Below are 25556 nucleotides of genomic sequence, written 5' to 3' on the forward strand. Positions count from 1 at the left end.
TACCCCTTTAGAGTGCTACCCGGTATCATTTATACGAATTCGTGCCGTAAAATCTCACTATGAAAGATAAACTATTTTCTACTAAAAGAGACTCTATACCTAGAATTCGAAGCTCGAATCTTTAGTTAATGATAAATGAATAGTTGCTCCTAATTATTCCACTATAATCTTCTGAATTAATTGAAACAGTAAATTCTGAATATCTTGTACCTAACGTAAGCTAGTAAACATTGAGCTGCATTTTTTGGCACATTGTGAGCTGCCTTATTTGATATTGTTCGTCGCTATAGATTAAATGGAAAGTTTTGAAATGTTTGATTTTTTTCAACTGAAGTTCAGACCATAATCCTAATATATATTGCAATATTAGGATGAACTTAGTCCAACATGAATGATAATGGTTGTTTGGTACTTTGGTTTGAGAAATAAAATAATTTAATCTCAGTATAACACTCAATAATTTGTTTGCAATATGTGTTTTAATATAAAACGCTGCATTGTCATGCGAAGTTAAGACCGCAAATCAATAGAAATATGATATTGTATACTCTATACGGAAAGTTATGTGTTTTCTATACAAAATAAAGAATACATATATTAACAATATGATAATAAAAAATTTGAACGCTCTTAAAGTTACATAATAATTCATTTGTTATTATTTATATATTATAATCTCTACATAATTAAACTTAAATAAAATTATGATCTCTTAATATTTCACATATTAAGTTATTGATATACTGGTTTTAGGCATCTCTCTACTCTCGTATGTATTTTTCAGAGGACCTGAACAATTGAACTTCACTTCTACTCGCCAAATTCTCACGACATATCAAACATGGGCTGTTTTGAAGTGAAATGGAAAAGGGCACTCTAGTATTTACCTAATAAAGAAATGGAAAATAAAAAGAATATTAACGAAAAAAAAAGAAAAAATAAAAAATAAAAAAGAGAAGGTCTCAACTTTTCATAAATGTGAAACGTAAAAATTACAAAAATTCTGTATTTAAATTTTTATTTCTTAAACAAAAGATCCTTTCTATTATTATTCAATCTCTTTTGGGATTTTCTGCTCAATGTCTAGTATTAGAGTTAAAATAGCATGTTCGACCAAGTATCTAAAATCAGTTTATTTTGAAAAATACTTCTCACAAAAGTATTTTTCCAAAAAGGTTGAAAAGTACTTTTGGTAATAAATAATTTGTGTTTGATTAATTAATTTGAAAAACACTTTTAAGCAGCAAGTGATATTTGGCCAAACTTGTAAAAATTACTTCTTAAAAATACTTTTGAAAAAAAATCATTTTTTTTATTTCTCAATATTACTTTTGCTTCTACTCAAAAACAAATTTCTTAAAACTTGACAAACATCTTAATTTTAGAAAAAAATACTTCTGGCCAATTTTTTTTTTAGCAATAATCCAAATTGTACCCGGGTAAAGCACATTAAAGAGGAAAATCTTCTTTAGCAATTTTTTATTCTCAATTTTGCTTAGCCAAATATTTTATTCCTATTTTCAATCTTCAATCAATTACTCAAGAAAAAAAGGAAACAAGGCTTTTCCTCCCTTTTTATCTCTCTCACACACAGTATGTGTGTGTCTATGGTGAATTGATGCCACCAAAGCACAACACAACACAAAGTGGTCATCCCCACTCCCACACAACTCTTCATTCTTCTTCTTCAACTAACACTATCTCTTTCCCCTTTTTTTTCAGTTTCCCTCTTTAGGGTTTTCTTTCTTTCCCTCTTTTGACAATTCAACTGTATTATATCCCACAACTAACCTATGTGATTCACTTGTTACAAAAATACTCATTTTTTCCTTTCTGGGTCTTGTTGATTTGGTACAGAGCTGCCAGAATTTACTCATTTTGAAGCATTTTTGAGGTAAAGTTTGAATCTTTCTTGCTGAATTTTTGTCAAGAAAGTTGCTTTCTTTGATGAAATTTACCTTCTTTTTTTAAGCTTTCTGTATTATGGGATGTTAAATTATCATTTTTATTGATATTCTGAATTTTGACATGATTGAACAATTACCTGTTTTTTATTGCATTTAAATTGATACTATATGTAGTTATGGATTCTCTTTATTTGATGATACATAGAGGATCTGTGTTCTGGAGAAGCAATTTTGATTTTTGAAGTTCTAGATTTACTGTGTGGTTATTTGAACATTGAAATCCACCTTTTTAAACTTTTTCTCTTTATTCATGGAATAAGTCCTATTGTCCCTTATTTATCTATTGTTAATTTAGTGCTGGTGAGCAGTGTATGAGATTTACTCCAACCACGAATATTTTGTATAGTGTATTATTTTACTAACCTTAAGTTAAAAAATAATCGAGCAAATTGAGAATGCGGAGATTTTCAGATTTTGACAGAGTTTTAGTTGCCTGTAATGGTTAGTTGCTCAGTGCAAATACACGGCATCAATTCTTGATTGAGTTCTTTTTGCAGAGCATTTAATTGGCTCCTTGTGGTGCTTTGAAGCTTGGCCTATAATTAATTTCCTGTCGAAGAAAGACAAATTTGCAGTTGCAGACTTCTTTGTGATTATTCCTTCCTATCTTTAGTAAGTTGACTAAGGCAGATGGAGACTGCGAAACGGTGGTTCAGTAAGCTTGGAAAAAAAGATAAGCCCAAGCCTCCGAAGAAGCAGGAAACGACTACTAGTAATGGGAAAGAAGGGTCAAAATTGTCCTCACATGAGGAAACACCTTCAACTGCTACTAAACAGAAAGCTGCAGCTGCCAAGCAGTACATAGAAAAGCACTACAAAGAACAAATGAAGAGTTTGCAGGAGCGTAGAGAGCGGTATGTTAGTTCTCCTTTTTCCATAGGATACTGTGAATTAGCATTGGTCATTCCTAGATACATGTCCTTGCAAACGTTCATTTGATCATTGGTCCAACTTGTATTTACTGCGGTTGCTAGAATCTTAGTTACATCATATTTCCAGTCTTGCAACTCTAACAAACATGGGGAAGCTTAGACATCTATGCAATGACCATTTTCTTGTCCCTTCTCGTGATCATCCTTGAATCTATTATCACATTCCAAAAGGTTTTAATGTAGTTTTCCGTTGATTATGTTGTTAACAATAACTTCAGAATGGGATACTGGGATACTTAAAATGGATGTCATTTCATAGAGGGAATGCTGATTTAGTTTGTTTTGACAACTTGATTAAATAAAAAAGGACATAGAGGGAACTCCGTATTAGGTTAGGCTGTCTATATCACACCTCTTAGGGTCGGGGAAGAAATGTGGGATGCTTTGTGCATTGGGCTGCCCAATAAATAGAGGGAACTCTGTACTCTTTCCTGAACAAGTCATACAGCCTCATTCTGGCACCTGGAGTTGATTCATTAATTTTGCCGTGACATTTACATTTTTTGTTGGTATTTTGATGATGAGTGATGTATCGCAGGGGGTGGTTTATGCTAATAATAAAGAGTTGATAGCTGATACCTGTAAAAAATTTCCCAAGCTTTTCACTCTAGAGTGTTCTAGATAGCTAGAAATGAGCTTTGTGGTCTTAATTCCATGAAATGTTGGATCATGATGAATCGTCGTGGATGCCGTATTAATTTGTGATAGTCCAGTTGTGATTTGTTAGCCTTTAAGAAATTACAAGTGTACCTCGTGGTTTTCTTGATATGTTTGCATATTGATTGTGCTAAGATTTAAATCTATTTGCATTTAGGTTGTGCTAAGATTTAAATCTAAGGTTGAGAGGAATCAAATGTTTAGAAAACATTTCCGATGGTTTGCTCTGTGCCACTTTGGGGCGAATGAACTCCTTGCAATGATTCGACATTCTTGAAGAAACATTATCTGGATTGCGAACTGATACAGAATTTCATTCCCTTTTTGCTCATGTGAGGCTCATAGATTCATATCGATCAGGTGTAGGAAAAGTTATTGAAGTTCCTAACCCTTGCCAACATTTTCCTGCGGTTTTGGCATTTGTTGATAAGCCTAGTTCCAGATTTTCAAGGGAGTGCATTTGGTTGTGAGGTTTGGGAAACGTAAATTGCCCTTTGGTGATGTAGATTTGTCTTCTAATATATATCTTTGTAGATGCGTAGTTATTTGTGAAAACAGAGGCGAAAACTGCATATATGAACTTTTTGGTGCCTATGAGATGCCTATTAGCATCGATAACTGCTATTTGTAGAGAACGGTATTATTGTGTAAGTTCAACAACGTTACCGAGGAAGCGGATATGGAGGTGAGGCTTGATAGACAAGTCATCCCCAAGAGAGGTAGTTTCAAGTACCTTGGATCTATAATACAAGGTAATGGGGAGATTGATGAGGATGTCACACATCATATTGGAGTAGGATGGTTGAAGTGGAGGCTTGCTTCCGGTGTCTTGTTTGATAAGAATGTGTCGCTGAGACTTAAAAGGCAAGTTCTACAAGGTTGTAATTAGACCGATGCTGTATGGAGCAGAGTGTTGGCCGGTCAAGAACCCTCATAAAGATACAAGTAGTTGAGATGAGGATGTTATGGTGGATGTGTGGCATACCTGGTTGGATAAGATTAGGACTGAAGTTATTCGGGATAAGGTGGGAGTAACCCCTATGGAGGATAAGATGCGGTATGCGAGGTTGAGATGGTTCGGGCATGTTAAGAGGAGAAGTATAGAAGCCCCAGTCAGAAGGTGCGAGAGGTTAGCCTCAGTGGGTATCAGGAGGGGTAGAGGTAGGCCTCAGAAGTCTTGGGAGAGGTTATTAGGCGAAAAATGGCACAGCTAGAGCTTGACTGAGAACATGGTCCTAGATCGGAGAGTGTGGAGGTCAAAGATTAGGGTAGAAGGCTAGTAGGTAGTCGAGCGTTTCTCATTGTCTTACGCAGTTCGCTAGCATTAGTGTTAGTATATATCCTTTTATTCATAGATTTCTATTACTATCTAGAGTTTAACTGCTTTGGCTACAGTCTTTTTTATTTTGTTGTTATTCCTACTTGTTGCCATTATTTTTTCATCCGTTCTCCAGCCGAGGGTCTATCAGAAACAGCCTCTCTGCACTTCTAGGGTAGGGGTAAGGCAGTGTTTTTGAGAGCGAGAAGCGCAAAAAAGCGATAGGGGCTCGCCTCGCTTTGAAATGAAGCGCAATTCTTAAAAAACATAAAGTAAACCTTGCAAAGAGACAAACATAATGAAATAAACTGAAAATATATATATATATATATATATATATATATATATATATATATATATATATATATATATATAAAACTGAAATCAGCAACACCTTAATTAAATTAAATTTAATAATTGAAATTAGTAACATTTCAAATAAAAAGGAAAAAAGATGAAAAAAAAATAATAATTATGTTTAATATACTAAAATCAGCAAAGCAACAACATTTCAAAATATAATAATTAAGTTTATAAACTGAAATACACACAAAAATTAATAAATAAAGGCTAAATAAGAAGAATAAAAGGAGAGAAAAAAAGGACTGTTGCCTGCCCTAGCACTTAGCAGCAGTCGACGGGAAGAAGAAGAAAGAACAGAGAAAAAAAAAAGGATAAGCAGAAGAAAGAAGAAGAAATTACCTGGAGGTTGGACGGGCTTCTGGAACCTAGCAGCAGTAGCAGTGATGCTCGATGGAATAGAGGAAGAGAAGAAATGTCTTCACTTTGGGGTCTATGTTTTGTATAATATGAAAATGACCCAATCTTTTTTTTTAAAAACAATTGACCCCTTTTGACTGAAGCAATCACTTTTTCGCTTCTCGCTTCTGCGTCGCTTCTCGCTTCAGGTGTTGAAGTGATCGCTTTTGATGGTCGAGCTGTCTCAGCTTCAGAAAAGCGATGATTTGTCGCTTCGCTTCTCGCTTAAAGCGATGAAGCGATCCCCATACCCCACTTCTGGGAAGTTACTGGGCTTGTTGTTGTTGGTATTATTGTGTAAGTTCTCTACTTTTATATCCGACTTGTATACTGGAAATTTCCACCCCATCAATACAAATATTACCTTTTGTTAAAAAAAATGCAAATATAGAATTTTTTGTGTTATTGGTGATTGCCATTAGCCAAGTTTAGGCCTAGCTATGGGAGAAGAAAAATGGAATCTAGAGTGGACAAACCATTCACAGTTGCATTTCTTTGAACTGAAAGTAAGTATGAGCAGAAAATTGTTCAGCTTCTTGTTGGTCTTCCCTGATTAATTTGGGTTCATGTAATTTATGAAAATAGAGCACTGGAACTGCAAATTTAAAACTTATTTTGTTAGTGTTGATGGCCTTTAGCGAAGGTCTAGCCCTAATCATGGCCAAAGAAGACGAAAACTAGAGTTGACAGTTTCTGCTACTTATTTCTTGTCCCTGATAATTTGCAGTATGATATACATGTGTATGATAATCTGAAGTAGCTAGTAGTATACAGTGAGGAGTTTGTTTAATTATAAATAATTACAGTCCTTATATTACTGATTAATTTTGCCTTCAGTTTTATTTCTTCCATTATGATCTCTTTTATTAAGTTGGTCAAGTGCTTCTAAAAACCTTTTGGTAGTTGGTGAATCTGCTGATATACAAATCAGGCCTTTACCTCACTACTTCTTACTCATAGGCTACCAAACAAAGCTTTACATGCAATGCTTGCTTAATCTCTTTTACCAAGTTGATTTATTGTTTTTAGAACCTCTCCATATTAATAACTAGCCAACCAACATTTGCTCTATTTGACCCATTACTTGCAATTGTAGAGTTTATAAGCATGTTTTTGGGGTGATATGTCTTAAGACTTGATTATAGAATTTCTCTGGATAAGTTGAACAATCTTGTGTCACCCTTCATTCTTTTGCAAAATTACTTGATGTCTTAAGACTTGAAGTTTTCTGAGGCCATGTTTATGGTAATCCTCCTTTATAAGATATGCGTCTCTTATTAGTTAATAGATGTGCTCTCTGTGCTATCACCATTCCTTTTATCTTTTCCATGTTCTTTGTGCTTTAAATGAACGGTGCATACAAAATCAATTTCTCTTAAAGAATAATCATTGTTTTCTTTGTTGCAGGCGCAATATGCTTGAAAAAAAATTAGCTGATGCTGAGGTTTCTGAGGAAGAGCAGAACAATTTACTGAAGTACCTTGAGAAAAAGGAGACAGAATTTATGCGCCGTCAAAGGCATAAAATGGGTGCTGATGATTTTGAGCCTTTGACAATGATAGGAAAGGGTGCATTTGGGGAGGTCTCTTTTTTCATCTCTTACCGCATGCATACATCCTTTCTCCCATTTATATCTGACCAGCATAACAGGCAAAGAGAACTTTGATTGGAAATCTTTTAAAATTCTCTTATTTCTTTTTAATTCTACTTATCAAGCTTGTATCTTTTTCCCTCGGGGCTCAAGCATCCTTTGGGAGAAATAAAACTAATAAAAGTAGAGGTATGGTAGAAAAAGGGGGCATTATGTCCTTGGGCTGAAACGCTGTCGTGGTTGTTTTCTACATCATACATTCTAACTCAGATAGTTGGAAATTGGAACTTTTTTCCTAGTGAACTGTTATGGGTTCTTTTACTCTTGGTGGGGTACACTTATCTTTGTGGTGGAAAGCTTTTGAGCTTTAATTGAGAAAGGATATAATCAGTAAATCTTCACTCACAGACCCTCTCTCTCGCTTTCTCTCTCTCTCTCTCTCTCACACACACACACACACACACCTGAGTCGGAAATATGAGTAACATTTGAGATTATATTCCTCTTGACCTTCTAACTTATTTTGTCTTGCTTCAGGTTAGGATATGTAAGGAGAAGGCAACTGGTCATGTCTACGCCATGAAAAAGCTTAAGAAATCAGAAATGCTTCGTAGAGGCCAGGTAAAGAACACAGAGAACTTTCTCTATAGTTACCTGGTGATTGTTTGTGTTGCACTTGCATGCTAATTTCTGCTTATCAACTATTTTTTGTTAGGTTGAACATGTTAAAGCAGAAAGGAATCTGCTTGCTGAAGTTGAGAGCAATTGCATTGTTAAGCTATATTGCTCTTTCCAAGATGAGGAGTATCTTTATCTAATAATGGAATATCTTCCTGGTGGAGATATGATGACTTTGCTGATGCGCAAAGATACTTTAACAGAAGATGAGGCCAGGTTTTATGTGGGGGAGACAGTCCTTGCTATAGAATCTATCCATAAACACAATTATATTCACAGGTTGGTACAAAATTCTGTTTCTCTGTGATGTGATTGCATTGACCAATCAAAGTGTTCTTCTTTGCTCCTAAACTCCATAGTTCTCTAATCAGGAGGAGTAACTTATGTATCCAAAATTTGCAGAGATATCAAGCCGGATAACTTACTACTTGATAGAAATGGGCACATGAAGTTATCAGATTTTGGATTATGTAAACCACTGGACTGCAGTAATCTTCAGGAAAAGGATTTCACAGCGGCAAGTAAGTTAAGTGGTGCTCTTCAAAGTGATGGACGCCCAGCCCCTCCAAGGCGCACTCAACAGGAGCAACTGTTGCATTGGCAGAAGAATAGGAGGATGCTTGTAAGTCCTTATTATAACCATAATAAAATTAACCTTTTATACTCAAAATCTTAACCGCACCCCACTGCCTTTCCTCGGATATCACATATGGTGCAACGGATATCTGCATGAGGTGCATCTGGAAAATATATTACACGCCTCTATATGGTAAACTAATGCTTATTTTCCTCTTAAACTCGCTACCGAAGACAACAAGGCTTGCAATAAAAGTGACCTAAATCCAATGTACTACACCCGGCACTGTCATCCTCTCTACTCCTCACCTCCTACCCCTCTTGTGCTGGTATATATGCTACCCCTACTTTCAGTGCTGACTTCCTCTGATCTCTTTCTCTTTTGTCTTAATCCTCTATCATCACTCCTCTTGGTCGGAGCTCTTTGCCTATATTTCTGTCACTTCGGTTTAATGATGTGCCTACGGAAGTTTCCTTTTCTTTACCGTGTTTGATCATAAGAGTGAGATATGCTCTATTCCTATCCATTATCTCTCTCCCCTCCCAACCCTCCCCACCCAAAGTCTGGAGCAAATAGCTAGAGTGTTCTTGGATACTGTAATGCCTATGCTTATCGAAGACATTACAATCAGGGACGGATTTAGGGGGGCCAAAGGGATCCAAACCCGTCACCGAATATTACACTGTGTATATAAGGTTATACTTGTTATTATTAGATATATAATACAAAATGAATCCCCTTAGCACAACATGAATGCGCAGCGCAATGATTAAGGGGGTTCAGATTTTCCTTTGGTTCCAGGATCGAGTCCTGCTAAATGCACACTGTTATGTTTTTTGCTAAATGCACACTGTTATGTTTTTTCTCGGAAGACAGTTGTTAAGATATTGTACTAATTCTATATATGTAGAATAAAATGAATGCCCCGAGTATACTACAGATGTGCAGTTCAGTGGCGATGGTATTTGGATTTTCCCTTTGTTGGCAAGATCGATTCCCATTGTCTGCACGTTGCTATCTCTCTCTTTTAAACTACAATTTATTTGGTTATTTTGGTTGAAACTTTGGTATCTGAACATCCACCACATCGAATATACTGTTTTATACTTTTAATTAGGAATTTTCTTTCTGAGTTATTTTTGCAATCATATTTAATGTATTGTTTATTGTAATAATTTTTTTTGCCTTTTCTCCTTTAAATGCCTTTTTCACTAGCATATTTAGATAATTCTTTTGGTTGAAAATTCGCATTTGAACATCCTCCACTAAATAAGAATTTTATTATTATTATTTATTTTGCAATCATATTTAGTTAATTGTTTATTATACTATAATGTATTTTTTGTCCTTTCTCCTTTAAATGCCTTTTGCACTAGCATATTTAGACAATTTTTCTGGTCGAGAATTCTCATTTGAACATCCTCCACCTCAAGTAAAATGTTTTATTTATTAATTAGGATTTTTCTTTATTAGTTATATTTGCATTAGGATTAAATTTTTTTGAAAAAAGTACTGCAAAACGATGTACCACCGTATCTGATTTAATTTAATTTATAATAGTTGCTTAATTTTTATTTAAATTTAAATTTTTTAATGACCTCGTTTGATGAAATTTTTTATTGTTAGCTTCTTTAAAATATTGAATCCCCTTGCTCAAAATCCTTGATCCGTCACTGATTACTAACCTGTAATTTGAACTTTGAACTTGCTGCTATGAAGGAGAATAGAGTTCTCTTTGTATTTGTAAAAAAAATAATTGAATATTCATTGCTTTTGGGAGATATTAGCAGACTAGCTGACAAGATAAACAATTGGGAAAGACCATGAATTAGGGATTCAACTAATAAAAAAGGTCTTGACTTTTAAATTTAATACATTTCAGTTCCTTTTTAAAACTTCTGAATAATTATCAAGCTGACTTTTGAGAATTTGGGTATTATATGAAGGACTTATTCAACAAATTTTGTTTTAATATGAAAAAGTCTCTGGGCTTATGCATCACTAAAAAACGCGCCTCAAATGCCCGGGCGTACGCTCCTAACGCCCGGGTGTACGCCCCGAATTGCTGGGCGTACGCCTCTTGAGACTTTCGCCTCACACCATCGCCCGGGACGTTTTTAGTGCGCCTCGCCCTAGGGCTCGCCCCGAAAACGCTTTTTAAAACACTACTGATTACAAAGCTATAATAGTAACAATAGTAAATTAGTAATGAAGCTTAATGCTTGATCATTCCTTGCCTTTCTTATGTTCCAATGCAAACATAGACTAGAATTCCTACTTCCTACGTTCTAAATTGGAGTCTACATCTTATGGATTGTAGTGCAACATTATCTTAAACTCATGATGAGTTCTGAGTAATGAGTGATTTTGCAAACTAACAAAGGTAAGTGTTCTTCCCTCACTGCTGCTTCTGACTAGGAAAGTATTGTGATGAATTATTATTTTTCTGAAACTTGTATTGATTACATGGAACCATTTAACACAGTGAAGTACTGTAGGCTTATTCCACGGTTGGAACACCTGACTATATTGCTCCAGAGGTTTTGCTGAAGAAAGGATATGGATGTGAATGTGATTGGTCAGTATCTTTGTATTATGTTCTCTCTTTCAATTAAAAGCTTATCTATTTTTTACATGCCTGTGTGTTTCTCTCAGGTGGTCACTTGGTGCTATCATGTATGAAATGCTGGTTGGATATCCACCATTCTATTCCGATGAACCTATGTCCACCTGTAGGAAGGTAAGAATGGGAATCTGCTCCTTGGTTATGCATGGTGAAAAGTCTTTTAACGTGCGGAATCACTGGTTGTCATCTTTGTCCGTTTCATTCCTTTGGTCTAGTTATGCATGATCTTAGCTATTTTCATTCTGTTTCTGGCTTGGGACACACAACGTCTGGAGCTGCTTCAAAATAATTAGAACTGAAGCGGCTATATTGTTAATGGAAATTCAATGCACTGCGAAAAAACTTGAACTGCTTCCCGAGACTGCTTTTTGGCCCGTCTAAGTTGATAAGAGACCTGGGAATGTAATTGTTTGCTGAGCACAGTGAGTCATTAAGAATATGAAGGCCAACACTTGTCTTTGCTTCGAATCATTATGATTCTTTCAGTGTCTGATTTCTAGGGAAAGGAACAGGAGGAAGTAATACAGTTTTTAACATCTGGCATTATGTATATGAACACATGCCTCTTAAGTCTTATTGTGCAGAATCTTATGCTCTGCTGAGTTTATCCAGAGTGACTGGACATAATAGCATACTGCGGGGGCGCCAAAATATCCTGGGGCAGAAGCCTTTTTTGTTTCCACCATATTTTGATGGTGTATACATGCATCACAATATTTGCTTACTATATATATCAGCAATTCTTCTTAGATCAACTTTGGCTAAATGCATCCTTCTAGGCACATAATATCAGTATTTGATAAAACAAATTTTAAATGGATTTACTATATGACCAATTTTGAACTACAACGAGCAAGGCTTGATCATTATTCAGTGATTGCATCTTGATGCATGTGTGTTCTTGTTTGACATTCACAGCCATTTCCTTGTGACATAGGTTGCATTGTATTGTGGGTTAGGTCAGGAAAAAATGGGCATGTTGTCTAAGCATGATTTTTGCATTTAGCAACATTTGCCCAAGATGTCTTAGAAGCGGTTTCTATTTTCATCAATTACAGTATTGCATCAATTTTAGTATGTAACCTTTGGTGAAAACTTGGAATGCTTGATAACTATCCAACTTCAAGTTCCATTTTGATACTTTCTTGATGACAGTCCGCTTTTATCTGTCTTGTTGCTACAGATAGTAAATTGGCGGACTCATCTTAAATTTCCTGAAGAGGCAAAACTATCTCCTGAAGCAAAAGATCTCATATGTAAACTCTTGTGTAATGTGGAACAGAGACTTGGGACCAGGGGTGCTGGTGAAATAAAGGTAGTTGGTGTATTCGATGTAAATACTTAGAATGGGATTAGACTTGGTCAAGTTTAATCGGTTAACTGTTTTTCAGGCTCACCCATGGTTCAAAGGTGTTGAATGGGATAAACTTTATCAAATGAAAGCTGCATTTATTCCAGAAGTTAATGACGAGTTGGATACTCAGAATTTTGAGAAGTTTGAAGAGGTGTGCGAATTGACCTTTTCAGTCGTGGTTTCTCCATCAGTGCTACAGCAACCCTTTTGTGCAATCCTTATCTGCTTGATTCTCATGTCTTCCTTTGCAATTTTGGTTTGCAGGGTGACAATCAAATTCCAACAGCAGCAAAATCAGGTCCTTGGAGGAAGGTTAGCACCGATAAACTGCTAGTGACTTCATAATTTGTAGGGGCTTCTTTTTTTTAATTGTTCATAATTCATAGGGGCCTCTTTAAGTGATGTTAACTGTCATTCTGCATTTGAATAATCAGCCAATAGGGATGATTTATTGCATACAAGTTTCATAATTCATAGGGGTTGTTTCAATGATGTCATTCTGCATTTGAATAATGAGCTCATAGGAACAATTTGTATGGTCTTCATTCTAACTTTGCTTCACATATGCAAAATGGAGAACCTGAATTTGGGAAACTAGTTCTCTGGAGTAGCCATTTCCTCTGAGTGCTATCAATCCAAATGCAATTTCTAGCTGACAAATCAGAATATCCTGTTAAATTACCTATTTTTCTATGTGGCAATTTGACAGAATTGGAAGTAATTAGTAATAAAGAGCCAGATACTCATATCTGTTTAATCAGCATTTAATATGCTGGAAGAGGGGATCGGTTTTGGTAGATAAGTTCTCTAGTTGAGCATAATTAAGTATAGGGATGTGTTTTCTGTTTCCAAATTGAAAAATCTATGTAATTACTACATGGTAAAGGATAAAGGGTGAGAAACAGTTGAAACAGAGGATACTGCCACCTTTATTGAAACTAGTTCGGTAAGAAATTGGCTGATAGAAGTGTTTCAGTACTGAGTAAGAGGAAAATAATTCATTTTGCTATATATCATTAGCTAATCTAGTTGGTGGTTATGGTCGGTCATAGTGATTCATGTGGCTACATCGATATATCAACTTCTATTGTCTTTTTCACCATGCACTCATAATATTCCTCTCATCGTTAAATCTGTTCTTTATCCTTTTGTTTGTTTTGCTACAGATGCTTTCTTCAAAGGATGTCAACTTTATGGGCTACACTTACAAAAACTTTGAGATTGTGAATGATAATGATGTTGCTGGAATGGGTATTGAGCTTTTCCTTGCATTAAGTTATAATTAATCCCTTTGGTCTCAATTGAACTTATCTAACATAGGATAAGTATGATTTGATTTTCTGCTGTTATCTGTGCTTTGCTTATCAACCTCTGTTTTACAAGTATTAAATGGTTATATTTGTTTCTTTTGTAATTTTGATTTTGTCTTGAAATGTTTTTTTCCTTTTTCAGCTGAACTGAAGAAGAAGAGCAACAAAGCTAAGAGGCCAACTGTGAAGGCACTTTTCAGTAGGATTTCTGCCCCTCTTTCTATTCTGGTTGTCATCATTATTACTGTAGACTGGATTATTACTTCTCCGGGCATTGCTCCTAGAAATAGAGAGGCAATGCCCAAGGAATGGAAATAATAGTTGTACGCCTTCGCTAGCTGTAGTTGTTAGGCATGGTCAGAAAACGTTTTCCCACTAAGTGTATTGCAACTTATATTGGGATTGAGCGTCACCATCCTTTATATTGAGAAACATCGATAAAGTTTCTGAGAGTTGAAGGTAAATAGAGTTTTTCCTTATGTTTTGTAATGTGGTAATTTGTCAGAATGAAACAGTTGATATTATATCAGCAAAAAAAGGAAAAGTGAATTGATATCCACCACCAGGCCTTTGGTTCAGCCATAAGGACACATTGGAGTGTGGGTTAGGTCCACATCAGTGGTTCGGATCCTGCCAATGGACAAAAGTCCGGTATTTAAGTTGGGAGGAGGGTAGGGGGAGGCCAATACTCTCCGGAGTTTTGAACCTGCTGATACCTCACAAAGTGGGGGCTCAGAGGTGATTTCTCCAATATAAAAAGAACATTAAGAAAAAGAATTGATCATTCGTTGACTCTCCAGTTGCGGTTTACAGCATTTTGTCCATCTGTTTCATGTGGTCTTTCTTGTTATCCTTTTTTTGTGGATCATGAAGTTTCTTAGAGTTGGAGAGCTAGCGACAAATCTTTCTCTGAAGTTCTCCTTGTGGTGGTAATTTCTCAAAAGAAATGGTGGATATTACTGTTAGCTTACAAGAAATGAGTTGATTATTTGTTGACTTTCTGTTTGTGATACCTTTACAGCATCTTGTCCCTCTGTTTCATGTGTTCTTTCTTGTTATTCTTCCGTATATTTTTCTCTCATGGATCATGAGATGGTATAAACATGCTAAAGTATGGATGTTCATATGTGTGTAGGTGAGGATTCGGATGCATCCAACTCTCAACCTGCTCACGGGAGTTTCCTTAAAATGTTACCTCCACACTTGGAATCGTCAAAGCAGGCTGAACTATAGCGTCCAAACTAATCTGTTAATAACTGTATGACCATAGTCAACAAAGCAAACATGCAACATTCCCTCTGTTAAGTGAAGCTGTTGTGTTTTAACATAGGTGTATTTCAAGTGTAAAGTGTCCACGACCAAGGCAGTTTTGCAAATCTGTGACTGCCTTGGTTCATAGTTGCGCTTGTTTTTGTGTAAATTATTTCTTGGAAGTACATATCATTCTTTTTGTTGCTAGTTTGTAATTTTCTCCCCTCTAAGCTGCAGAAAATTGCACCCTTGTTCTTGTAATCTCTTCCACTATGGGTTTATTTATTTCAATAGCCTATCTCAAAAGGTGGAAGTTCTAGTTTGAGTTCTTCCTAAAAGTGTACACTCTCCTTGTTTATGTTTTCTGGGATTGAAACCACCTTTTCATTGTTGTGTTACTGTTAACTCGAAAAGAAGACGAAAGATGCTTTATTGTTCTATAGTTTTGCATGAACTGAGTTGGTTATGTTGATGTCCCTCACCCCCTTGGCTGTGTAGTTGGTTCTTGTCAAGGGTGGCATGTGAATTGCAGACCCTTTAGCAGTTGGGTGAAGTACACAAATAGCCCTCAAAGTGGATGGTCTTGAATTATTGTTTTCGCTGGTTCTGTCTATGGGACAAGCGGGAGTCAAAAGTTAAAGATCACTCCAAAGTGTCATATTTCTGCAATTTTTTGTTAGCAAACTGACATGAAGGGTGCTTGTTCATCTATATCTTTGCTTCTTCTGTCCAATTTGCATTATGGTCTGCACATATATCCCCCTACCCCACCCCATTTAGTTTTTTGATAACGGTAGAGTTCCGGCATGTATCCGATGACTTTGTTCGCCAAGGTTGGTCAAACAGAAAGAAATCACCTAGCATATTGTGTTTGTTGGGAATTTATACTTGGTTTCCCTTAGGATTGCTTTAATTAGTTATTTGACTACACTTAATCTCAAAAGTAGTTGGGGTTGGTCATATGAGCTCTATACATCTAGGCTCTAGCTTACAAGATTTTACTGATTCATAACAGTGTTTTAAAGGCAGAGGTGCATAGTAGGATATTTTTGCTTACATGGGGTAAGATATTAGTCACAATGCACGCTCCACAAATTCAATAATAATATTATCTAAGTCAACAAGATTCTTCCAGTATATTATAACAATTATAGTTAAATTTTTCAAAAGAAATTGTTAAATAATACTAGTATTTCAGGCCTTATAGATCAACAATTTAATACTAAAGTGAGCATAGTTCTTGGACGTATTGGACCAAAAAAAATGTGAGTGAGGTAAAGATACACTGATTGATGTATTCCCCCAAGTCTCTAGCTCTCATAATACTTTGGGTTCAATCATATAAACAAAACAACTTTTAAGTCGAAATAATTAAGTCACTAAACCACTCGAAATTACTTAGTAAACAACAACAACAACATTAGCGGCGGAGCCACATGCATCGAAGAGGTGTCGACCGACACCCGTTCGTCAGAAAATTACACTGTATAGCTCGATAATTTTTTAAAAAAATATGTATATATACTATATAATGACACCTCTTGACTTCTTGGTGAGTTTGTTTCTTTATATTTTGACTCCCCTTAATGAAAATTCTGGCTCCGTCACTGAACAACATATCCAATATTATGCCACACCGTAGAGTCTGGGGAGGGTAGTGTGTACGCAGATCTTATCCCTACCTTGTGAGGATATAAAGGCCCGAAATTACTTAGGTTTTTTTTTGGTTTGTAAAAGAAAGTCACTTAACTATTTCTATAGCACTCTTGGAACAAAATAATTGAACAAAATTTTCAAGCATATATTGAATATATTATAAATATGTCTTTATTTTAAATAATTACTTTTTTTTTTAGTTACATGTATGGATAATATACTTTAAAAGTTTTTATTCTCTTTCATTATTGATACGAATAAACTATTCTAGTTGGAAATTTTACTGTGCTCACTTAGTTTATTCATCAATTTCAAGTGCTTACACTCTTATTTTATAACTCAACCACAATTTTTAATATTTAATTTATGCAATTTAAAAAAATTATTCATAAGAACAACGCGCACGCGAAACACATGTACGTTAAGACTAGTTAGACAATAGTTTAAATAGAGGACTAAAAGGATTTGGTTAGTTTAAGTAGCATTTGACAGATTGGGCTAAATTCGCCATAAAATTAGTAGCCAATTATAATTTATCCAGTCCAAAGTTCAAACCATGCTACATTGATCCCAAATAAGATTGGGAAGCTTAGAGAAATGTCCCAAATAAGTCTCAACTTACCAATCTCTAATTTTAGTCATAGACTTACCAAAACTAGTCAAGCACATATAAAAATTAAAAAATCAAATAAATAAAGTTCTTTCTCTCAAAGAATCACATGCAAAAATCACCTTCCATATTTTTAAGCGTGATTAACAACATATGCAAGACGGAAAGAAAATTTCATGAATGAGGTAGTAAATAAGGTGATGAAATACAAAAAAAAAACGGCCAAATACATCGCCAGCCCATCAAAGTTGTCCGTATTTTTCATTTAGACACTCCATTTAAGTCTGTTTCAATTGAATACTCCAACCACATCCCAAATGTGTCATTTAGACACAATTTGATGATGTGGCATAGTGCGTGTATTACACCATTATTTGGTGTATTTAGTGTGTTTTGTTCGATTCCAGTAGACCTCGATAGCTTGTTGTGATGGGTGTAATTTCTAGCAATCTGGGATTAATCCTTTGTGACAAAGAATTATTAGTTAATTTCTATGTCTTATGCATGTTCTTAATATTGTAGAGGGTTAGAGGTGGAGATTAGGAGGAAAAAGAGTGGTGATAGGAAAGTGAGTTTGTACCTCTGTTCTTTCTTTTGGAAGAAGAAGACGGAATGAGGGAAGAGGAGTCGCTGGGGTCGTGGGGAAGATGACAAAGGGGTGGGATGGGTTCATGTTTCTTGTTAATCTTTTTTTTTTGTTTTCTCAAATTGTTTTTTTTTTTAATTTGTTCAAGTTATATCCACTTGTCCTCGTCTTATTCGTTATTTTGGCGTGTGAAATACACACTTCTTTTGTATTTGGGTGCCTATTAATTTTGTGTTTAAATGACTCATTTGGGATGTGGTTAGAATGTTCAATTGAAAAGGACTTAAACTGAAGTGTCTAAGTGAAAAATATGGACAAATTTAAGGGACTGGTGATATATTTGTCCAAAAGAAATATATATACAATATTCCAAAAATCTAAGCAAAAAAGGATCTTTTTCCATGTGTATAGTTGAAATTCATTAAAAATATATAGATAAGTCGGTATACAAAATTTGAGGAAGATTGAAGGTGATTTGGACTGGTTTTGTATCAAAATTCGTAATTAAATCGAGTTCAAAAAATTCTTCCGCGACACATGTATCACGCATGTATCTCACACAAATGTATACATGGATATACATATAATACACAATTGATACAGATATGATACATATGTGATACATAAATGATACACAGCGACAGTGTGATACACATATCATTTTTTTTTCATGTTCAGTTTTTACTTTGAATTTTCAATTCGAACCACCTCAAAACATCACCAAATCATCCCAAAATTGAGATTCAATCTCCTTAAGATGCACCACTCAAAGGAAAGCAAAAATTTGACCTTTTTTTTTTTTGCTACAAATAGCTTTTGACTAATATTAGTAATATTTTATGGATTGATCAATTTTTGTAATAAGCTACTTATAAATGGACAAACGGGTAGTTTCTCAATAAGATTCTCCTAGAGTTTGCCTTTTTCTTTTTTTTTTTTTGCAATTTTAAAAAGAAAAACATAACTGAACTTTGATCCAGTAGTTAACAGTCTCATTTTAAGGATTCATTTTCTGCCTTGGCTCTCATTCCCCTTATGTCTATACTTTGTTTGTTACATCACAAGGTAGAACATCACATTCTTACATCATCTTTCCCTTTGGCCTTCTAACTAAAACAAAAACCAAAACTCATTGACAAATGACAATAGCAACCATTTTTTAACAAAATCCTAAGTTCCTCCCAACATGTCTTGCTCACTATTTCCATCTTCACTAATGTGACCATTTAAAAACCTCAAGATTCATTCACCCAAAAAACCATTGTACCAAAATGGATTCTTCCTATGAAAATGTAATCAAAAACCTTTTAAGAAACCCATCTTCCATTAAAACAAAGTCACAAGCTAAGCAACTCCATGCCCAAATTGTAAAAACAAGAGGGTCAAGGTCTGTTTCACTTGCCACTATAATTCTTCGCATTTACTCTGACCTTAACCTTTTAAAAGAATCTTTACAAGTTTTTAACACCTTTTGTTATGTACCCACAAAAGCTTTTAAATCTGTTATTAAGTGTTACTCTTGTAATGGCTATTTTCTTGATTCTTTAGCTTGTTTTGTTGAAATGAGAGGTTTTGGAAAATTACCTGGCCAAGATGTCTTTCCTGCTGTAATAAGAGCTTGTACCCATTTGAAAGAATTAAGGTTTGGTGAATCTGTTCATGGTTGTGTTGTAAGGTTTGGTATGGAATCTGATCTTTATACTGGAAATGCACTCATGAATATGTATGCGAAATTGCAGGTTTCGTCACATGATTGCCATGTGTTTGATAAAATTCCCCAGTCAAATCGCTTCAGCAGTCAAAGAAGCAATTTAGTATCTGTTTTGTATGAGGAAACAAGAAATGAGTTGATAAGGAGTGAAAAAAACCATTTTGATACTTTAAGTGGGAGGAGAGTGGAAAAAGGTACAAGATTAGATAGTGTGAGTAAGATTTTTCAAATGATGCCGAATAAAGATGTTGTTTCGTGGAATACTGTGATTGGTGGGAATGTACAAAGTGGGCTGTATGAGGAAGCTCTGGATATGTTAAGGGAGATGAGCAATGCCAATCTGAAGCCTGACTGTTTCACTCTGTCGAGCATCCTTCCTGTCTTTGCGAGGCACGTAGACGTTACAAAGGGAAAAGAGATTCACGGGTATGCGATTAGACATGGGTTTGACAAAGATGAGTTTATTGCCAGTAGTTTGATTGATATGTACGCGACTTGTACTAGGGTTGAGGATTCTTATAGGGTGTTCGATTTATTACCACAAAAGGATGATGTTTCATGGAACACAATAATAGCAGGATGTGTGCAGAATGGTGCTTTCGACGAAGGGCTAAGATTCTTTAGGCAGATGTTAGCTGCTAATGTCAAGCCTGTGGAAGTTACTTTCTCAGCTATACTGCCAGCCTGTGCTCATTTGACCACACTACATCTCGGGAAACAGCTCCATGCATACATAACGAGAATGAGATTTGATCAAAACATGTATATAGCTAGCTCACTCGTGGACATGTATGCCAAATGCGGGAAGATAATGACTGCTAGATGGATTTTCGATAGGATGGAGGTGCACGATTCAGTTTCATGGACAGTCATAATCATGGGCTATGCGTTGAATGGACATGCTCGCGAGGCCATTATTCTATTTGAAAATATGGAGCGTGAGAGGATAAAGCCCAATGCTGTGGCCTATCTAGCTATTTTAACAGCTTGCAGCCACGCCGGTTTGGTTGATGAAGGTTGGAATTATTTTACAAGTATGAGCAAATGTGGAGTTTCTCCTGACATCGAGCACTATGCTGCTATTGCAGACCTTCTTGGTCGGGCTGGAAGATTATCGGAAGCTTATAAGTTTATCACTGACATGCCTATTAAGCCCACGGGGGGTATTTGGGCTACGCTTTTATCAGCTTGCCGAGTTCACAAAAATGTTGACCTGGCTGAAAAAGTTGCCAAAGAAATGACTACAACCGATCCCGGGAACATGGGACCTTATCTGCTCTTGTCAAATATGTATTCTGCAGCTGGGAGATGGAAAGATGCATCAAAATTAAGAACTAATATGAAGAAGAAAGGAATGAGGAAACCACCAGCCTGCAGCTGGATAGAAGTTAGGAACAAAGTGCATGGTTTTGTCTCGGGAGACACATCTCACCCATATTATGAGCAGATACATGAAGCACTAAGAGATCTTTATGAACGTTTGAAACAAGAAGGTTACGTTCCTGAGATGAGTGAGGCGCTACATGATGTTGATGAGGAGCAAAAAGGTGATTTGCTCTATACTCATAGTGAACGGCTTGCAATAGCATTCGGTATTATTAGTACGCCTGCTGGGACAACCATTCGCATAACCAAGAATCTCCGTGTATGCGTAGACTGTCACACAGCCATAAAATTCATATCCAAAATTTTGGGGAGAGAGATAATTGTGAGAGATAATAGTCGATTTCACCATTTCAAAGATGGGAATTGCTCATGTGGAGACTATTGGTGACAGTTACTATGGAAGTGTATCCATAATGTGGCGGTAAAGGGCTTCATTGTAAGCCAAAAAGAAAAAAAAGGAAACACATATGGGAAGGTTTCAAGAAAATAACAGAGATTATGTAGGAGTTCAGATAGTCTCTAGTATTTCGCATTTTATTAGCAAATCTAGAGATCATGTCCGTTTTGGTCTGAAAATTACAAGGTCCTTCTGATGCTGTTCAACTACATGGTATTGGGGGCAAGAATTTCATCAATCCATTCAGCTAACTAACTGGATAAATGGTCTGATGTGAACTTCCCATTTTCTCCAGTGTGTTACAAAAGCTTAGAGACATTTTGGAATATCATAAGGTCGTATAGGATTCATCTGAGGAGGATACTAGGAACTGGACTTAAACTTTAAATTATTTTGTGTAAATTGCATTTTTTTTCTGTGACGTTTGAATATTTTGCACAACCTGAAAAGAGAATTTTCTGAAAACTGTGTAAGTCTTTGATGCCAAAAATAATGCAATCTTTGTCATTGTGGAAACTATCTTTGTACATTTGCTTAAACATTGTTAGACACTTAATGCAGGGCAATATTTGGAACTTTTGAATAGTCAAAATGTGTTTTCTCTCTTTGCAAGGCTGTTTATTTACATTTGTTGCACTTTCTTGGTGCTGAATCGCTTAGGAGCTCTCATGAATTTTGGCAAAGATTTCATTCCAGTTCTAACTATATTGGTATATGGCCTTTGAACGTTTGGATAGCATAGCGAGTGAACGGAAATGGGATGAAACTTGGTAGATATTCCGTCGATAAGAGCTCTGGGGAGTCATCACCATGTTATCCCAGGTCAAGCTCTGCAGATTATAACATGCTGCATGAGGCTACAATGTGGTCATGTAAAGTACTTGCCACATCTTGGGAAAGAATTTTCATAAGCTTAATTGCGAATTGTTTATTCTACATTGGTTGGATCTTTGTTATGGGAGTGTAAGTGAGATGATGAAGTTTGTATTTTCTGATAGGAGCTGGCATTAAGGAGACAGATCCTATTTCACCTCAGGAATAGGTCATAGTACAAGTAAAGTAAAAGGGCAATCCGGTGCACTAAGCTCCCGCTATGCGCGGGCTCCAGGGAAGGGCCGGAGAACTGTACGCAGCCTTATCCTGCATTCCTGCAAGAGGTTGTTTCCACGGCTCGAACCCATGACCTAATCATATGGCATCAACTTTACCAATCACGTCAAACTCCCCTTCCATAGTACAGGTAAAGTATCCATCAAGTTGGACCAAAGAAAGACAATATATAAAATAGTATAGTAGTTTAATACAAATGTATGTGAATTAACAATGTATTTGGTCATTTGATGGTCATTTGAGTTATCCACTATTTGTTCTTTGTCAGTTGGCATGTGAAAGCAACATTGTATATGCATAAGTAGACAAAGTATGCCTGTGATTTTCATATGTTTGATCCTTGTGATCTCGTTGCAGTCTATTTTTTAAGTGATTTGCTGGAGAAAGTGAACAAAATGGTCATGATTTCATCTTACAATATGATCTCTTAGTCAGAACATGCGCAGTGAGACAAAAATGATGTTCTGATTAATATGCACATCTTCAGTCACCGTCCTACTTTAATTTTTTTTAAATACTTCTCCTCTTTTACTTCCTTCTTACTTTCCTTTTCTGTTTGGACGTATTTTTCAGTCTTTTTTTTTTTGAAGGACAAAATAGACCTATAGTTGAAATTGTCTCCCAAGATTGATAATCCCGGGGTGTTTGGTTGGTGGGATAAGGGATAATACCCGAAATAAAATATGAGATTATTTTATTTTATGTTAGTTATAGGTATTAGTTAGTCACGGAAACTCTTTTGTACTAAAATGGTGGGATTAGCAATCCCGTATAGAATGTGAGATAGCTAATCCCTGAAGATATCCTTGTCTATACCATCCTGGTAATCAGACGACCTCGAAAATTCAAGAAAAATTCAAGAACAAATTGACCGCTTTATACTTCAGAAACAAACATAAACAAATATTAATCACTTTCATCTTAATAAAAAAAAGAATTAAGAATCTTTAATTCAAATATTCAAATAGTCTTTCTTTATATATATATATATATATATATATATATATATATATATATATATATATATATATATATATATATATATATTTGGAAAAAAGAAAAGAAAGGGAAAAGGGAAAATGGGTGTGTAAGATGGATTGATTTAAGAAATCTTTTTTTTTTCAAGAAGAAAAGAAAATAAAACATAAGAAAATAATACGTTGATATCTTCTTAGTGGTGAACATTTCAATGTACTAAAATTTTATTGGTCTTCTTTAGTTATGAATACTATTAATCTTCAGGTTCCTCAATTAGCTTTGACAAATTCATATGTTGTAGCTAAGATTATGTACGAAAAGTATAAAGAAAATAGTTGGCTTCAAATCTTCAACCCAATACCAATCATATTTGATTAATCATTAAATTTATGAACTTGATATGATAATTTTTAAATATTTTAAACATGACGTACTTGTTCTATCAAATCAGAACTAATTTCGTGATCTTTGTATTTCAAACTGGTGCAATTACAGAAATTTCAAATTAGATGACCTTAGAGAGGAATTTTGGCTGCGGTAGCAGCCATTGCCCATTGGCATCCTTTGACGCCTTTTTTTTTTTTTTTTTTTTTTTAATTTTTAATGTTGAATGAAATTTTGATTATCAACTTGTTTTGACTTTTTGCTGTTTTTTTTCTAATAATAATAAAAATGTGATATATTCTCACTTTTTGAACAGTTTACTAATTTTATTTCTCTCTAACACAAGGCTATACCTACCAAAGTGAAAAGTAAACTCTATAAAAAAGTTATAAGACCAACAATGTTATATGAGAATGTCATTGAGATATAGAAAGTGTGGTCATACAAGATAAGAAATGATCACATTATTAGACAGAACATGTATCACATATCAAGAATAAAATGAAAGATGATCATTTTCGATGGTTTAATCATGTCATACATACAATGGCAAAACTAGTCTTTAAGAGTGTTAAAATTTAAAAGAAGTGAAAAGAAATTTCGATAAAGGGTGTTCAATATGTGTTATATACCTCTAAAACGTAATATTTTACCTATGTACACAGTGCAATTTTTCGACGAAGAATGGTTCGCCACTAAATGCATAGACCTTTAGATGCACCGGTCAGTATGTGTAAAACTATAGTGAATGAAGATATTAAAATAGAATGAGGTAGACATATAATTACATGAAAAAAGTTTTTTTGAGATGTCTACAATCTCTTAGAATTACTTAAATCTAGGAAAAATATGGCACAACGGAAGAAATAAGATCTATATGGGTGATGCCGGTTAGTTGGAACTATGTTTGCTCACGTTGTACATTAACTCTTATATTTTCTGAATTTCTTTAACATATTGGACGTTAATTCTATTATCAAAATTATCCCCGCGACTAACGGCACTTCATGTGGGCCTCTCACTAAATGATGTGACATTCTTTCATTTGTCCACATGGCTCAGTGGGACTGAAATTGTATTTGGGTAAATTTTGACCCATTTAACCGATCCGACCCACTATTTTTTATATGGGTCAGCTCTCCGTACAGTGCGACTACCGTGAGCAGTAACACGGTCGTGCTTTAATGCACACTGCTCTACCGTTGGAAAGCCACCAGACCACCACCAAAAGATGCGCCTTCCAATTGCGCACCAACTTCAACAAACCATTTCCCAAAACAATTCCCTAGCTACTACAAATTTGCAAAATGGTGCTGGGATCACTGTAGCGCAAAATCACCTGGGAGTTCAAATCGAGCCATTCCAAGCACCAAGGATTCTTCTCTAGGTCCATATCAATCTCCCCACCAAAATCTGGAGGATTTCAGCGTCGGAATTGGAAGCCCCGATCAACTGAACAGTCCAAAAATGCACTAGATGGTAGAGCATGGAGTTATGGTGAACCAATTGGCCCAAGACCAATGCCAAACGATTCCTACTGTTCAGGAGATCGTTTCCAACTCCTCAAACCCAAACTCATCGGCTCAATCTCCACAACAATTCAAAAAGGTAATTTCACAAATTTGGGATCACCAGACGTTCGACAAAATGTCCAAGCCAATTCCCCAGCTCAAATGGTTGGTACTGATGTTCCTCAAGCTTTTCATGATCATAATGAA

At 35.5% G+C, this 25556-nt stretch overlaps 2 protein-coding genes across 3 annotated transcripts; both read left to right on the plus strand.

Annotated features, from left to right (window-relative positions):
• The first annotated feature begins 1522 nt into the window (after positions 1-1522).
• Positions 1523-15358, plus strand: LOC107759038 (uncharacterized). Of its 2 annotated transcripts, XM_016576904.2 has the most exons (14): positions 1523-1894; positions 2465-2821; positions 7041-7215; positions 7762-7845; positions 7940-8181; positions 8305-8524; positions 10978-11057; positions 11135-11219; positions 12289-12420; positions 12497-12610; positions 12724-12771; positions 13626-13710; positions 13912-13968; positions 14905-15358. In XM_016576904.2, exons 2-14 carry the CDS (start codon positions 2598-2600, stop codon positions 15000-15002), a joined length of 1644 nt encoding a protein of 547 aa, XP_016432390.1. In that variant the 5' UTR covers positions 1523-1894; positions 2465-2597; the 3' UTR covers positions 15003-15358. The 2 variants fall into 2 exon arrangements, with proteins under 2 accessions (XP_016432390.1, XP_075113098.1); XM_075256997.1 differs by lacking the exon at positions 2465-2821 and having other exon boundaries at positions 1758-1894.
• A 3523-nt stretch (positions 15359-18881) lies between these two features.
• Positions 18882-21958, plus strand: LOC107759037 (putative pentatricopeptide repeat-containing protein At3g23330). Its single transcript, XM_016576903.2, has one exon. It carries the CDS (start codon positions 19144-19146, stop codon positions 21355-21357), a length of 2214 nt encoding a protein of 737 aa, XP_016432389.2. The 5' UTR covers positions 18882-19143; the 3' UTR covers positions 21358-21958.
• Positions 21959-25556: the final 3598 nt, after the last annotated feature.

The sequence above is a fragment of the Nicotiana tabacum genome, chromosome 7 (genome assembly GCF_000715075.1).
Source record: "Nicotiana tabacum cultivar K326 chromosome 7, ASM71507v2, whole genome shotgun sequence".
Classification (NCBI taxonomy): domain Eukaryota; kingdom Viridiplantae; phylum Streptophyta; class Magnoliopsida; order Solanales; family Solanaceae; genus Nicotiana; species Nicotiana tabacum.

What these genes read in the sequence shown, in the direction of transcription:
- LOC107759037 (XM_016576903.2), top strand. Translation starts at nt 19,144, where the DNA reads ATGGATTCTTCCTATGAAAATGTAATCAAAAACCTTTTAAGAAACCCA.
- LOC107759038 (XM_016576904.2), top strand. Translation starts at nt 2,598, where the DNA reads ATGGAGACTGCGAAACGGTGGTTCAGTAAGCTTGGAAAAAAAGATAAG. An exon ending in GAAAGGGTGCATTTGGGGAG is followed by an intron (nt 7,216 to 7,761) that starts GTCTCTTTTTTC and finishes GTCTTGCTTCAG; the next exon opens with GTTAGGATATGTAAGGAGAA. An exon ending in CTATGTCCACCTGTAGGAAG is followed by an intron (nt 11,220 to 12,288) that starts GTAAGAATGGGA and finishes TTGTTGCTACAG; the next exon opens with ATAGTAAATTGGCGGACTCA.